Below are 15602 nucleotides of genomic sequence, written 5' to 3'. Positions count from 1 at the left end.
TGTTGCAGCAGAAATCCAGAACGTTTTTTCCAGTTCTGGCAATCTCATGTAACTTGCAGCCTTGGGTTCCTGCCCTTACTTGACATGAGTGGCACCCCAGCATGGTCTTCTGCTGCTGTAAGCCATCTGCTTCAGTGTTCAGAGATGCTCTTGTGCACACACTGGTTGTAAATCAGTGGTTATGGTTGTTTTCATATCAGCTCAAAAGCAGTCTGGCTATTCTCCTCTGACCTCAAGTCATTTCTACGTTTAAAAAAACAAACAAAAAAAAAAAACCAAAAAAAAAAACCCACTTTCTATAAACCCTAGAAATTACTTTGGGAAAAATCCCAGTAGATAATCAGCTTCTGAATACTCAGTCCAGCCTGTCTGGCATCACAGATTGCACATTTCAAGTACTTTAAAAAAAAAAAAAAAAAAAACCACCTTTTAGCTCCATTCTGATGCTTGGTTTGATTTTGAGCAGGTATGTTGACCATGTCTACATGCCTAAAGGCACTGAGTTGCTGCCATGTGATTGGCCGATTAGATATTTGCCTTAATGACTAGTTGAACAGGTGTACCTAACCACTGGCTGTTGATTATTACATAATTGTTTGCAATAAAGATTCTTTTAACAAGGACATTAAACCAAAGGTCACTTCGACCCATCTGAACAGGTCAATATTCCTTTATGTAAAGATATTACTTTCCCTTTACTTCTAAAAACCTTACATGAAATCTTTCACTGCAGACAGGTATTAAAAAATATTTCTAGATAAATAGTGGCGCACAGGACAAAGCAACAGTCACTTATCGTTTATTAGTTTTTCCATTTTATATACTTTACATACAAACTTTACAATGGAAAACTCACTTTAATGATCCCCCCCACCCCTTAACTGAAAATCTACCACTGGAGCCCTTTCTCTTTCACAGCCAAGTATTAATCAAATCTAGTTGGCAGAGGAGAAAGCTCAAGCATCAGCAAACTGCAAAATGAACCATTTAAGACAAGTGTGAAAATTATACTGCTGTTTCAGCAGACAGATAGCAGATCCCGTGGGCGAGTTTCACACCTGGCTGACAGGTAAAACGGCTGTACAGGACAAGAGATTAACTAAACCAGCATCAGTTTCAATATAGAAAACAAAACAACACTTTATGATCGACAGAGTTTACAGACTCTCCGAGAACAACAGTATTATATTCATAGGGTTGAGTGGCATGCTTCTTCCTCTATGTAGCATGAAGATGAGTTTTTTTTTTTTTCCCCAGCATCTGCCACAACAAATCCATTACAACTCATGCACAGTTTCAAAACATCACATTGGCAGGCAGCTACTGAGTAACAACCACAGATCCTCAGTTAACCGGTTAAACACTCCTATGAGTGACAGTGCTTTTTAAAAGAAAAAAAAAAAAAATTCATAAAAGCAAATTATAGCTTTGACTTAAAAACACATTCAATGAAGAGCTTGTGAGGGAGGAAGGGTATGAATTTCGGCTCCAAACCACGTCAACTGAACTAAACAGTGTTGAAACCATTGCCATTTTCACATTTGGTGACAGGATTCAACAACCTCAGTGATCCCAAGAGCGCCTCGCTGAAACGCAGCTGAAAATACATTTACTGGTATGCAACGCTGAAACAAAGCATTAAGGGATGACATGAGTGAATTTGCCCATCAGGTCTGGTGAAATGAGCAGTTTCATATTAGTGGAGGAACAGAAGATTTCGGATTCTTCATCATTTCAACCAAAAAGAAAACAATAAAACAAAAAAACAAAGCAACGCAAAAAGCCTAACACATTTTGGTCCCGTGGTGTACTACTCTCAGGAAGTGTCGATTTAAACATTCGTGCTTTCAAACAGGAACGAAACAAACTGTGGTAAATTTGACATTTTAACTACGCAAAGTTAGAAAGACAAACATTTCAACAATATTAGATAAACATAGAATTTAACTTAACTAAAAATGGTACAATATCAGCTTTTTAGTCAGCTTAGTTTACTGAAGGGTTTCTGTGCTTGCGTTATGGATCTGGTAGAGCAAAAACCAAGACGCTTTACTGTGAGTGTGAGGCTACATCTCTGGAATTTGAAAAACAACAAGGTCAACGTGCCATCTTTAGCTGTGTTTGAAATTATAAGCTAAAATGATAAGGCAAGGAACAAAAAGGCAATGGCTGAAAAACATGTTAATGAACACATGAAAGCTTTTATTGCTTTCCAAATGTCTACTACTAGAACAGAAATTCAAAAGGACCTCTTTGACGTTTGCTTTGTTGGCCTGTGGCAACAATTTAATTCAGGGCTTGGCAAAACCTTAAAAAGCTACAACTGTTCACCCTTCATGTGTACACACACACACGGTGCTTCAGATCAATTTTGTCAGAAACACACTACCTAAAAAGGCATCCATCTCCAAGTATGTGGTGGAGCGACCGAAAATACCACGATGTGAAAACTAAAGGCAAACTCTCAAACAGCACTTCACATCCTGCATAAAGATGTTTCACCTAAGCCAACGACTATACCATTTCTCCATGTCACATCTGGGAAAGCAGGATGTAGCGGTAGTTACGACACTAGATGCGGGCTACCCTCATTTCACAGCTCAGCCTTCAGATACAGATGCCGATTTCAGGCATGCGGGTAAAATTCATGTAATGGCCACTGGATTTAAAAAAAAAAAAGAAAAGAAAAAAAAGGGGGGGAGGTGGGTTAAGAAGGTCTCAAGGAGTCATCTCTTCCTTCCTCCTAGGAAGGAATAGTGGGATCAGAGAAGGGGTTCCACTTATGTGTTACTGAGTGAAAGAGATTACAGATCACTCCTTGGCCTTCGACGTGCTGAATCCAGTAGAGCCAAAACATCTAAGGGGGGGGGGGGGGCACAGGCATCCGCTGTGCTTCCACACAAATCCTAAAAAGAGCCCAGATTGGTAACGTGATATAAAAATCACCATGAAAGTTTTCTCATGAAGGTAGCAAACACGTTTAAACTATGTCAACTCGCTCTGTCCGTCATTGTTGCAGGATGTTTCTTCAAAGGCTACGGCCCATAATGATGACGTCTTTAGGAAAGCCCTCCATTTTGGCCACTTCAAAGCATCCCAGCTTACTATAGAAGTCCAACATTCGCTTATCAGTCTGTCGAACCTTACAGAACGAGCCGTGGGATCCTGAGAGAGAAAGGACACAGAAAAGAGAACCAAAGTTCACTACCCTTGGTTTATTTACAGTAAATCTAAAAGGGGTAAAGAAGCCTTTATGATAAAAAACAGTCATCTAGGCTTCTAATCTTGTCGTTTTGGACTTTGGCCTCATGCACACATTACATGTAGATAAGTGAACCTTTGTTTTCCACTTTACTAAAACTTGAAAAATAAACTTAATGAATCAATACTTCTATGGAGTGGTTATGAGGCAGGGGGCTAAAGACACGATTGGCTGCTACCTACCGTTGGCCTTAAGAGAAGATAACAGACAGCCCATCATGCTTTTGGCCACACTGGGGTCAGTGACTTTGGCGTGAACGTCAACCTTGATGAGAGAGGGAAAGTTGGAGAGGAAAGAGTCCGGCAGACCCTCCTCCTCTTCATGGAAACTCAGTATCATCTTCTACAATAATGAAAGAGTGCTTTAGTAATCTTAATAAAAGGACGCACAATCATAACGCTCAATATTACGATAGAAAGAAATGGATTATAAGCATACCTCAGCCTCTGTGAGGTCCTTATCACAGTCAGGTTTGTGGTATTTCTCTTGCATGAAGGGAATCCAGCTCAACTTGCATTTCTTGATAAAGGGTTTAACATCTACGGTGCCGAGAGCATAACCACAGATCCCTTCATCATCCTCCAACACAAACCCATAGTCCGAACTGAGTGTCAGGAGACCTCCTACTAACCTGTGAACACAGATTAAAGCCTTAATAAGGGGAATGGGGAAATGTGTGGACTGCAAACAAATGCATGTGCCTTTTCTTACCTGTCTCCTATGAGGTCAGGATCGTCATCAGAGAATGGTACATCCTCCGTGCCTTCACAGTACATCTCTTTACATATTTTATAGACTGCAGTCTGCATAATGAGACCGATAACAGCTGTTAATGAAACCGTTGCGTTCACACCAAGTTTAGCAACTTTAACTCTACTTGAATAAGTGACTCATAAGTTATATGGATTCTGCGAATTACTCAGCTTGCAGTTTACATTAATATTGGTCCAGACTTTTGTAGCTTTTCACTACAATCAATATAAAGACAAAAATCCATTATTTATAATAAATCCCACATTTTTTTATTTTATTTTTAAATTTAAACATCCCCTGTGAATGCAATGTTACAGTCTCATTTTTTGTTTCATTTGTTTTAATGTGTTCAACGCATGTCGGCAATACGCAGCTTCATGGTCATCAAAATTTGAAAAAGTGCTGAAGGCCTGGCAAAAACTGCTTATAGGGTGGGGTTTTTTTTTGCTAGATAATGTAATAAAGACTCAGAGGAACTAAATAAGTGACGAAATACAAAATATGGTCACATATTAGTTAGAAGGGATTTTCCAGAAGTAAATCAGTTTCATACAAAACATGTGGATGTCCAAGACAGACATGTTGCAGCTTCATCATTTTGTCACTTATGTGAAATGAGGGGAAGACGACAGGATACTTATACAAATATCTGAGGTCTGGTGACAAACTGTTTTGTGACATTTAATGAGCAAACCTAATCAATTAACAAGTAAACGTGCCAAAGCTAAAGAAATTCCTTCAAGACAAGACAATTTTGCCGTGCTTGACAACTGTTATAAAAAGGACTACAGGAGTGTGGCTTAACTAAAAAAAAAACAAAACAAACAAAAACAACAAGTATCTCACCTCATCTTTGGGAAAGTACGGCCTTATGGTATAGATTTTTGAGGATGGCAATGAAGGTGGAGGTTGGTAGAAAAGATCGTTTGCCCCATCTATTGGCAACAATCGCTGTGGATATCAAAATAAGGAGGGTCAGTTTCACAGGGAAAAGGTGTCGTGCTAGTCTGGCTGACTGCCTCACTGTGTGTTTGCCAAGTTGAACCACTATCAACCCAAAAGGAACTAAAGACAGAAAAGTGCTTTGGAGTCTGAAGACAACTTGAGTATATAAACTGTTGTTCCTTGTTGACCTGACAGTGGACAACAAGAGCAAACCTCACTTCTTTCTCATTTTCGCTAAAGAAACACAGCACCAACTACAAACAGACATTTGCAAACATAACAAAAAGAAAAAAAAAGGCTCGCGTTTTGGTCTGACTAAGGTTTTACTGGCTGAAGGAGATGCTCCTTTCCCTTTTGTAAGGCATCGCAATACTTCGCTGCGCAGGACCCTCCTGTTGAGAAAAATAATGATGCTAGCGCAGAAAGACCGAGAGAACTCCAAGCAACAAAAAACCAAAACGGGGAATTAAATGATTGCCAACTGAGTCACTCAACAGCATTTTGGTTGCCATTGGGAGTCTGGGCTGGAAACACCACTTTAGACTGGACTGATGTGTTTAATCATGGAATTCTCTCATCGCGTACATGCTTGCGTTCTCGCTGGCGCTGCGATGCTTGCGCGTGCGCTCGCAAAGGGCTGGCTTTGAGCGCTGTGCTTTCCTGCAAAGAAATGATATGTCATGAAAATAAAACCTAACCATACTCGCTTGCGCTGCATGCGCCAGGGAAAAGCAGCATCTCCTTCAGCAGTTGCTGAAAGAAACCAAAATTGATCAGAAGCAGCAACACAATCAGAAGATGCCACGCCAAACACTGGCTTTAAGTTTGTTTGTCTTTTTCCCCTCCCAGCATGGAATTCAGGTCACCCACTCCCCTCACAGATATTGCCAATATCCCAAAGTAATGCCAGGGCACAAACATATTTGGAGATCAAGTGGAGGGGATGGAGCCTGGATGTCGTGAGCATAACTCACTGCAATCAGCTCACCTTTGACAGACCAAACCCCTTCATACCTATGCACATAATACCATCGTCGCCTTTGCTCACAGCACTCTTTTTTCTCTCTCTCTCTTTTTTTTTTTTTTTCTCCATTTGATTGCTGTAAATTCGGTGCATTAGATACCTGGAACTCTCCTGCTAGACCTCCCCTAAAGGCCCATGGCTCTTGGTCTCCTCTAAGGAACTGTGCTGAGGACTGACTACGACACCCTGTTAGGAGCAGAGCCAAGCGGACATTGTTACCACAGGATGGGGCTCTCTGATACAGATGAAGGGAGTGGGGAGATGAGAATGAAGGGGGTCATATATCTAATAGCAAAATATTTATGAATTTTTATTTTTTTTAATCATTAAAACATTAAAAAAAAGGACCCAATTTGGAATTATATGTAGAGAATATATTTTACAATCAAATGGGGCTCAAGCATCTAAAGCTTATATATGCTAGAAGGAATCTGGTGCAAGATGCACATTACTTTTACAAAAAACTGCTCTGCACCTTTGTAAATGCAAAACGTTACCCAAAAGCTCCATGTGACATGGTGTCCACGTGGCAAGTTATTTGATGCAGGTCTTTCATTTTCAGTGTTTCAGGAGGGTAATTCTCATTTGAGAAGCTGACAGACTTCATGACCAATACAGAGGGGGGGGGGGGGAAGGGCGGGGGGGATAAAAAAAATAAAATCCGTCTATGGGCTACCAAAGTAAGCTTTAGCTGCCGTCACCCCACTGATATTAGCACCTTGTGTGAAGTCACATTCTCATTTTATCTGCCTTGTCACATGACGGGGGGGGGGGGGGGGTAGCACAAGTCATTAAAAACCAGGAAGACGAGAGGCAGCATGATCAGCATTTCCAGACTTAAAGGACCTCTCAGCTTATTATTAAAACCCAATCAATATAAAGACAAATGAGCAAGCTTCTGATTCAAGTTGCTAATAAAAACCAACCCCTGGTTGACAAGAAGCCCTGTCATGTGACCAGACAAATGCAGCGCGCGTGCAGGACACCTAACAGTGCTTTACATGTAAATCTCTCCCTGATACCTAAAACATTTCCCTTGATGAACTGACAACACAGCATACAGATGCAGCCACAGGAAGGAACTGGGAACCTGGATATCCAGATTAAAAACCACAAAGGGTACCGCAAAAGACTAGCCGATTATGTAGTGCAACGGCACCGATCCAGCACTGTGACATTTATGCAGAATAACATGGAACATTTGTTCTTTTGTCTTTCTGCCCCCCCCCCCCCCCCCTTTTTTTTTTTAGGGTGAGTCCACTCAAATATTACATATTAAATATAAATAAAACCAAGTGTAAGGTCCCTTGAGTGAGTGCATCTGGCTGGTCTGAGCCAATTCTACAGGCCTACTGACAGAAACAAAAAAACAAGTTAGAGAGATGCTGCCAAAGAGAAATTTGGGAGTTAACACTTAGTATTCAGACTTTAAAATCGCTGCGCAAAATGTGACTTCATCCAGAGGGCAGCTTGCTTTCCTCCAAATCTTTCCTTTACTTTTAAATTTTTAGCTTTAAAATAAAACTACAAAGATCAATTTGATACATGAACATAAGAGACAACGCCTGCATATGCATACATCGGCCACTGTCGATCCAATAGCAGTAGAAACTTGTACTGTGGATTCTTCCATCTGTACATAGTGAAGGGAGAAAACAGTAGAAAATAGTTATTAGTAAGTGTTCTCAATGCAATAACCAGGGAGGTTGTGACTAAGTGCCGGCTGCACAGCTTCCACTAGGGGGGAAAATATGGGGACTGATGAAATGAATGCTGATAGCAAAAGCAGAAGTCAATATTTGGGAACTTCATGCAGGTAACTATATTTATGGGGCTTTAACTTCTTTGGTGAGGCTTGAGCGTTTAAGACCATTTACTGAAGCATCAAGCCGGCAGTGTGGACTTTTAATGTGGATTTGCCAGTGTGGGTATGCTGCCTGCTGTGTACTGTGGGCCAGAGACCTCAGCTTTACCATATAGCCAGACAGGACAGAAACCTGTGAATGAAACTGGGTTACAGGGAGTAACCTACAGGCCATGCTGGTGCTTCAGACTAACAAACAAACACTCCATGAAAAGATGGAGATGTCATGAGAAGACTCCATGTCACTCATGCTGTATCACAGGACATCACCTGAAAGACTAATTTAAGAGAGAGATGAAAGTGGGAGGGAAAGAAAGAATATCCTCTTTTACAATGTGATGCATTCTCCTCTGATACAGAGTGAGCACATGATTCAGTAGCTTAAAAATCCAACAACCTTCTTGTAATATATGCATGCGATTCATATTAAGGACAATTTAGATATTTCTGATTCCTTGTTTATGCACCAGAATGGCCTTCCACAGTGAGTCAGTCAACTTGCTCTCCAAGCTCGCGTGCGCGCTAGGGCATGGAGGAAGGGAGGGGGGGTTGGGATTTCCCCTGTGCCCATCCCCACAGACGGAGAAATGGAAGCAAGTGTCTGTGTGGGAACGCAGCAGTGATGTTACTGGATACACAGCAAGCAGCAGTAACCCTGCTGGGACATTTTCTCCACAGATACTCAGTTTAGACAAACATGGAGCAAATTGTTGTGGAATAAAAAGGGAGCACAGCAGCAGTGCAAGCAGCATTCAGTCAGATTAGAAAAAAGAAGAAAAAAATCAACAAATTAAAGCGCAATTAATAGATTTATATCCATTTAAATGTGATGCATTTGACCTAACCCATTTCTAAACTAATCAAATAACCTGCTACCAATTTCAGCTGGGGATATTTGCCAAAAACTAATCCTACATTAACTGATGCAGAAGATTAGAAATATTACTGTTATTCAGATTGTTGTCTCATATCATTCTTAAAAATAACATAGTCCAGGTCTAGAATGGAAACCATGCAGCTAAATGAGCCATCATTACACTGTTTGTTCTTTCATTTTTTTTTTTTTTTTTTTTAAAATGATGTGCTTTAGTAATTTGTATGCAACTGTGTTCCTGAGAATGGTAAAGGATTACAACACTTGAATGGACTCTACGCTAAACTACTGCTCTCTAAGAATAAGGACCCCGTGGTTCCCTTTATACATACCGAGCCACTGGACAAAAGACTTGACCATAGAAATGATGCTCTTGATGTCCCAGAGGTAAGAGTAGAGGTCATACAGGATGGTGCGGTTAGCTGTATTAGATAGCCGTGTGAACATCTGGATGACTGAGCAGCACATCTCCTCAAACTTTTCTGCCCGTGACTGCCATTCGGTCACCTGTGTTCAACACAATGTTTGAAAAAGATAAATACTGGTGGAAAACGCAAGCATTAAACCACTTAAGAGTTGTGGTAGCAGGAAGAAACCCCCCCCCCCCCCCCAAAAAAAACAAAAAAAAACCCCACTCATGTCACTTATGACATATCATATACAAGTGTCCCAATAGGCCATGAGTGTTGAAATTATTTACAACTGTACTTTTCCACTGTGACGTGTGAATATGTAACTAAAAGCAAAACAAGCTGCATAGAAAGGGAAGCCATAGTTTACACAAAAAGCACAGCACTAAACTGTAGTCCAAGCACACCATTTGCCGTCATAACCACACCACCCAATGGGCAGTATGGGTACTACACAGCCACCATTTTGTTTTCTGCACCATGAACAGCATGGTTAGTTAATAACAGACTAGCCATCTAATGGACCTCCTTCTCTGAACACACTCCATGTGCGTGTTTCAGTAAAATCACCCACCTTTTCAGATTCTCTCCTCTTGCAGTTGACACTAACGACGCTGCTGTTGGCTCTTAGCCAGTTGAACTCCTTTAACATTTGCATGGCCTTGGGTCCATGTTCGTAAGGCAGATAAAAGAGCTCTGCCAGCAAGCACAGGTCCTCCAGGGTAAGAGGCTCTGCTGTGAACAGTGCCTTTTCGTTGGGCCCTGGTACAAACACTTCCTGTGGACCCAAATCAGCAATGAGACTTTGCAAGCATTTTAATTTGGTTTTTGCCTTCAAATGCAGATATAAAGGAGAAATGACTCACTAATGTTTGCAGCACCTGTTTGAGCTGATCATCTGTCTGCATAGGGGCGATATCATTACCAGAGTCCTCTTGAATTGACTCCTCAGGAGATTTGGACTCTGCCAGACTCTCTTTGTCTGTATCCATAGGTTTGAGGTCCTCGGCCATCTTGTCAGCTAAAATAGGACCTGCATGCTTCTCTTCTGGGTCGACTTCGGCTTCTGGCTCTGCCTCATCTTGCTTCTCAACCACCATCTCCATGGGCTCCTCATCTGAATCCTTCTTTTCCACCTCCACCTGCACATGCCCAGTAAAAAGTTAAAGTACCTGTAGATAGTCTGGTACAATCCTCTGTCTGGATTGTACCAGACTATAAAGAGAGGACAATTACTTTCATTATTAGCCCTTTAATCAATGACCCAATGGTTATTTTACTGGGTGATGAGCTGCATGAACAGAAAACAAGTACTTTTAGCAATTGAGTTAAGGTCACACAAGTGCTACAACTGTGTCATAATGCAAACTCCACCTCCTCTTCCTCCTGAGGTCTTTTTGCCAAAGGAAGTGAGATTGGATCCAGGCACAGAGCAGGCATTGCTGGAGACATGATGGGCTGCTGGAACACAGTTGTGACCGTTGTTGAGGAGCAAAGAGAGGGAGCAGTCATGGATGACACATCTATGCCCGTGCCTTTGGCACCACTCTGAGGCACCTGCCGGCCTGTGAGAACAGAGTGTCAGTGCATACGGTATGGTTTTTAGGCATTTCAGGTGATGCTGCTAAAAACTCTATTAACAAAAAAAATTAATGGAGATTAAACTTACTGTTGTATTGGTGAGGCACACCAAACTCCCCAAGCCATTCTGTGAGAGCCAGTTTTAGAGCAAGTTGTGGGCTATAGAGCATGTCTGTCTCAAGTTCTTCATCACTGCCTTCATTCTCCAACTTAATCTGGATAGAAACGGTGCTGTCCTCACCATCAGCTGGTAAAGGGGCAAGGTGGGGAGAGAAAAAACAGAGAAGTACATCCATTAATAATCTGGATTTCAGTGCAAGATGACAGTAACTTCATACTGAGAGTATACTGCATCAACACAAAATAAGCATTATACTGATAATGACACTTTTGGAAACTTTAAAATCCTTGTAACTAAAGATTGTGTACCTACCCATGACTTCAGACTTTGATATGAGGAGCTGAGGCCTAAACTTAATGAAAGGCGTTTAAGAAATCCAATGCTCAGGATTCTTTTCACTCCATGTGCGCTTGTATAAGCATTACTTAGCTTAAATAGATGTATAGTATATTAAAACCAGACTGCGGAAATGTTTTCCTAGTTTCGATAAACCTTACATCGGGTGTTACATTTCCCCAGCTAACTATAAGTACACCCCCACCCAAATTTTCAAAACCCTGTGTGTTTTATTTTTGTTAAATTACCCCTTTGCCTCAAAGGCATAAAGGGTTTTGATAAAATTATTTGATACTGATCTTCATTTTTCCCCTCCTTCCTTATTGCTTAATGAAGTACATTTTACCCACTCATTTCAAGCTGGATCTTTTCTGTCTGTGGTATGCTTTGAAATTTGCAGAATAACTAAACAAACAAAAGAAAGAAGTCTCTGTTGCTTACTCATGACCACATCCTTGCGCACACCGTTCATATTAGACTTGTACCAGGTGGCCAAAGTGTGGATTGCTACAAAGTTGGATTCAAACTCGCAGTTTGGATTGGTGAGGACTCCCTTCAGTCTGGGGATGAGCTCTGTGGAGCGGCCCTTGTAGGGACCCAAGAAAAGTCTCTTCTGGTCATAATCATTGGCATGAATATTGTCCCAGATTACTGGGGCTCTTCTCAGGATTTTTGACACCTCTTCAATAGACTCCACTGTGATGTCTTTGGAAACCACTTTGGGGCCTACAGAAAAGTCAACATATCCAAATAATTATTCTTTTTAAGTCTTCAACATAGACATGTATGAATAGGTTTGCAATTTCAAGGAAAACTGTTAGACTTGCCTGTCCATAGCACATCAATGTCAGGCAGGAGCTTCTCCCCTACTGTGTGGAGGTAAGGGGACTGAGGGACACTTGGGTAGCAAAATGTTCCACAGTACTCTGAATTTGACGGTGAGAAAAATAAGTGAGCAAGTAGCGCAAACACACACAAAATGAGCAAATAAGGCAGGTACAAAAAACAAGGAAAACAAGTTACCTGTGGGACAGAAGAGGAAGGTTTCAGGCTCGCCAAGATATTGGTAGATTTCATTAGTGATAGAAACCTGAGCGTGTGCAAAAGAACTGAACACTTCTTTATCAGCAGGGCACATGTTGTGGTCAATATCATCAAAAAGTAAGGCAAAGGACTTGCAGCCAAAGTGTGAAACCTGAAAGGGAAGAAATGACATAGTAAAATACAGAAAACTGCTGTAGATATCCATCAAGAAGGATTTCAATGTGTTCTTCATAAAAATGCTGCAATACCTGATCAAGTTTCCTCTTGAGTGCAGAAACCTCTTTTTGGTTGGAGAAGGTAATATCTAATCCAGGGGAAATGGCATAGATGAACTCTATCCCATGCTCATTAGCAGCACCGATTAAAGTCATGAGTTGCTCTAGGAGACAGGAGAAAGACAAAAGTGTAAATTATTGTGCATTTATAATTAATATGCAATTGGCTCACTTTAAAAGTATCATACAATCATTCCCCCGTCTCCCCAACGACATTCTTGGTAATCACCTGCTTCCTCCACTGAATACAGCTCCCTCCAGAACATTCTGTGTTTGCAGTCATCTTTGGGTGCGTAAAGGTATGTATTCAGTCCCCATTTCTGCTGCCTGTGAAAATCATTTTTTTCAGACTCATTAAAACAATCCGAGTTACCCTGCTATAATGCTGTCAACATGCAGTCTTAAATGATCCACAGTACCTCCTGAACAGCTCTTTCCTCTGTTCCATTGTCCATGGCCGCCCATAAAAGCCTGCGTTAGAAAACACGACATTCAGTTTCCACGCACCCTGCAGTCCTAATGTGCGTTTCCTGCATGCACAGCGAGCTGCTTAGTCGCTTCGACAGTTTGCCCCTTGGTGCCGACGTGCTTGAATCTGCTTAATACTGATCTTCTGAATTACTCAGGAATGTGCCCAAATAAAGACGTCCCTTTTAAATTCATGAAGTGTAGCACTGTGTTCATCATGTACAGACAGACAGCGGAATTACTGCAGCATTTCGACGCCTAGCTTCTGATTGTATGCGATTAACTAGATCGTGTTGTATATACACGTAAGCCTATGAAATTTTAAAGGGTAATTTTTTTTATTAACCAGCATATTTGCATTTTAAGATACAAATTTATTATTTATATATGTGACGATACCAAACTACATACATAATCTTTCTGCAACATTACCTTCCACGACTCCGCTTATAAATTTTCTGAGGCCCGTCGTTTCGACTCCGATCACAGTCTCTTCCACCGGGCCAGGGACCTCTGCACAAGGCTCTCCGGAGACTGGGCTGGGGCTCGGCTCACCATCCACTTGAGGAGTCTCTAACGTATTTTCTTTTTGAACCATTTTTCGACGTTTCGCTCGATACAAAAGTCACGAAATTTGCGACGAACCCAGGGAATATTTTCAAATGTAGGTTAGCAGGCGAATGCTGCCAGGCAAACCTGGTGGAAATAAACCGCGTCACTCTGAGCCTAATGTTAGCTAACGCAAGGAATCTATCGAGTTTTCGAAACAAAGACCCTGACTGGTTTTACAAGCTGTGATATAAATTACTATCAGGTGATACAAATCATCATTTAGTTTGGCTAATATGTAAACAAAAACCAAACACTCGCTCGTGGCTGTCCGTGCATTTTCTCTTCTTTATGGGTGGATTTGACCTACTTTACGTCGTTTCTTCCTGTTTACACCAAGTGCGCATGCTCACGAAACCAGTTCAAACCAGTCACAACTAGATGTACGTGACAAAACACCGCAAAGATTTTACACAGTTAAAGATATAGCCTACACCTCAGTTCACGGCATGATAGGATTAGCCTCCTTTGTAACTAGTTGTGGGCAAAATGTACATCAAAATTATAACGACATCCGTTTTTTTTACTCAATACACTTAATAGTAGTCAGATATGTAGCAATAATGAAGCTAAATAACAGATTGGTTTATGCGTGATTACCCACAACATCATCAATCTCTCTCATTTATCAATGAGCGGGGATACAAAGTGTGCACGTATTTATCAAATACACAAGAGGGTGGCAATTATTCGCTCTGTTGGTCGACTGCGTTGAACATCTCGCCGGCTGTGTAATATCTTTAAATTCCAGCCCATATTAGGAATGCAGCTAAGCTCCAACACCACTTTCAAACAGGGGAGGTGCTGCTCATCTGTTTATGATCTGTGTCAGCAAAATGCGCATGCTTTGTTCCAAATCGTCAAGATAATCCAGTTATACTTTTCCACAGTACACAGCGTGCTTTACTACAATGACTACAAAACAGGGTTGCGAGTTTTCACAATATCCAGGGGGTGAGTCCAAAGATTAGGTCAACTAGTCAGGACAAAAAAATAAATTCAATGGCCCTGAATAGATTTGTACATGTTTTTTACACAGTCATTGATGCTAGCTAAGAAAAGTTAATGAAAGAATTGCATAAAGAGTAAAAAAAAAAAAAAAAAGAGTATCAAAAGGAATATAACAAATGATTAAAATAGTGGGTAGCTGTTATATCAAGATCCCTCTCCTATCAGCATTTATAATAAATAGCAATAAAACAAACAAGTAGCTAACAATAAACAAATCTAAAAATGCCAACTATACACATATTAAAGCTTTATACAGATGTGCAAGGTTGCTTTGAGGTATTGCACTTGTGTTGTGTGGTGGTGGTGTTTATGTGTGAGAGGTGCTGATGTGCGTGTTCAGTACAGCTGATGGCTTGTGGAAAAAAACTGGAACAGTGTGTTAGTGTGTGTTAGTCCTGGTTTGGCTGGACCTGTAGCATCTCCCTGAGGGCAGTGGTCAAACAGGTGGATGTAGGATGGGTGGAGTCTCTGCAGTAGTTAAATGCATATCTTGAAGACCTTAGTGCCATATTATCCTAATAAAGCACTTTGCTCTCAGGCTGCAGGCCTACATGTGGTTCCTGGAGTTTCTAAAAGTAGAACAGGAGGCACAGCTTTCAGCTATGGAAGCTCATTTCCACCACTGAAGAAAAATTTCCATCCGTAGTCAAGATTTCAGGTTATCGCAGTAGTTCGACTTACTCCGTTCTCTGAGAAAATAACTTGATATTTGAAGTAAGTTAGTTGAAATTTGGAATTATGGATGGGGTTCAAAGTATTACGTTTTGGTTCAGTGGTGGAAACAAACTTTCATATTTAGCTATCAGGCCCCTCTCCAGTGGAATCAGCTCCCAGTTCAGATTTAGGAGGCAGACACCCTCTGTACCCTTTAAATGTGGCTAAAACCTTTGTTTTTGATAAAGCTTACAGTTTGGGCTGGATCAGGTTAGGGTGCCATAGGCTTAGTATGCTGTAGCCCTTGCTATGATGCGCTGTCACAGCACTTTGTGACAGTGCAGACTCATTAAATTGTTTGGGTTCTCTCC

The 15602-nt window shown here is 41.1% G+C and overlaps 1 protein-coding gene across 5 annotated transcripts; it reads right to left on the bottom strand.

Moving 5' to 3' along the window:
* Window positions 1-783: 783 nt before the first annotated feature.
* Window positions 784-13909, bottom strand: oga (O-GlcNAcase). Of its 5 annotated transcripts, none has more exons than XM_085428192.1 (19): window positions 13390-13908; window positions 12909-12960; window positions 12719-12816; window positions 12463-12593; window positions 12194-12365; window positions 11998-12096; window positions 11612-11896; window positions 10802-10960; window positions 10507-10697; window positions 9999-10274; window positions 9707-9910; window positions 9055-9229; window positions 7564-7617; window positions 6085-6170; window positions 4862-4966; window positions 3974-4065; window positions 3701-3893; window positions 3445-3604; window positions 784-3165 (listed from the first exon to the last, which is right to left on the bottom strand). In XM_085428192.1, exons 1-19 carry the CDS (start codon window positions 13553-13555, stop codon window positions 3029-3031), a joined length of 2835 nt encoding a protein of 944 aa, XP_085284318.1. In that variant the 5' UTR covers window positions 13556-13908; the 3' UTR covers window positions 784-3028. The 5 variants fall into 5 exon arrangements, with proteins under 5 accessions (XP_085284318.1, XP_085284319.1, XP_085284321.1 ...); XM_085428193.1 differs by having other exon boundaries at window positions 10014-10274; XM_085428195.1 differs by lacking the exon at window positions 7564-7617 and having other exon boundaries at window positions 10014-10274.
* Between the last annotated feature and the right edge of the window lie 1693 nt (window positions 13910-15602).

This window comes from Rhamphochromis longiceps, linkage group LG13 (genome assembly GCF_057381845.1).
Source record: "Rhamphochromis longiceps isolate RC_006_pf linkage group LG13, R_longiceps_female_GT1.1, whole genome shotgun sequence".
In the NCBI taxonomy this organism is placed as follows: domain Eukaryota; kingdom Metazoa; phylum Chordata; class Actinopteri; order Cichliformes; family Cichlidae; genus Rhamphochromis; species Rhamphochromis longiceps.
The sequence above is the reverse complement of the archived record's forward strand: the minus strand, read 5'-3'. Positions and strand labels throughout refer to the sequence as shown.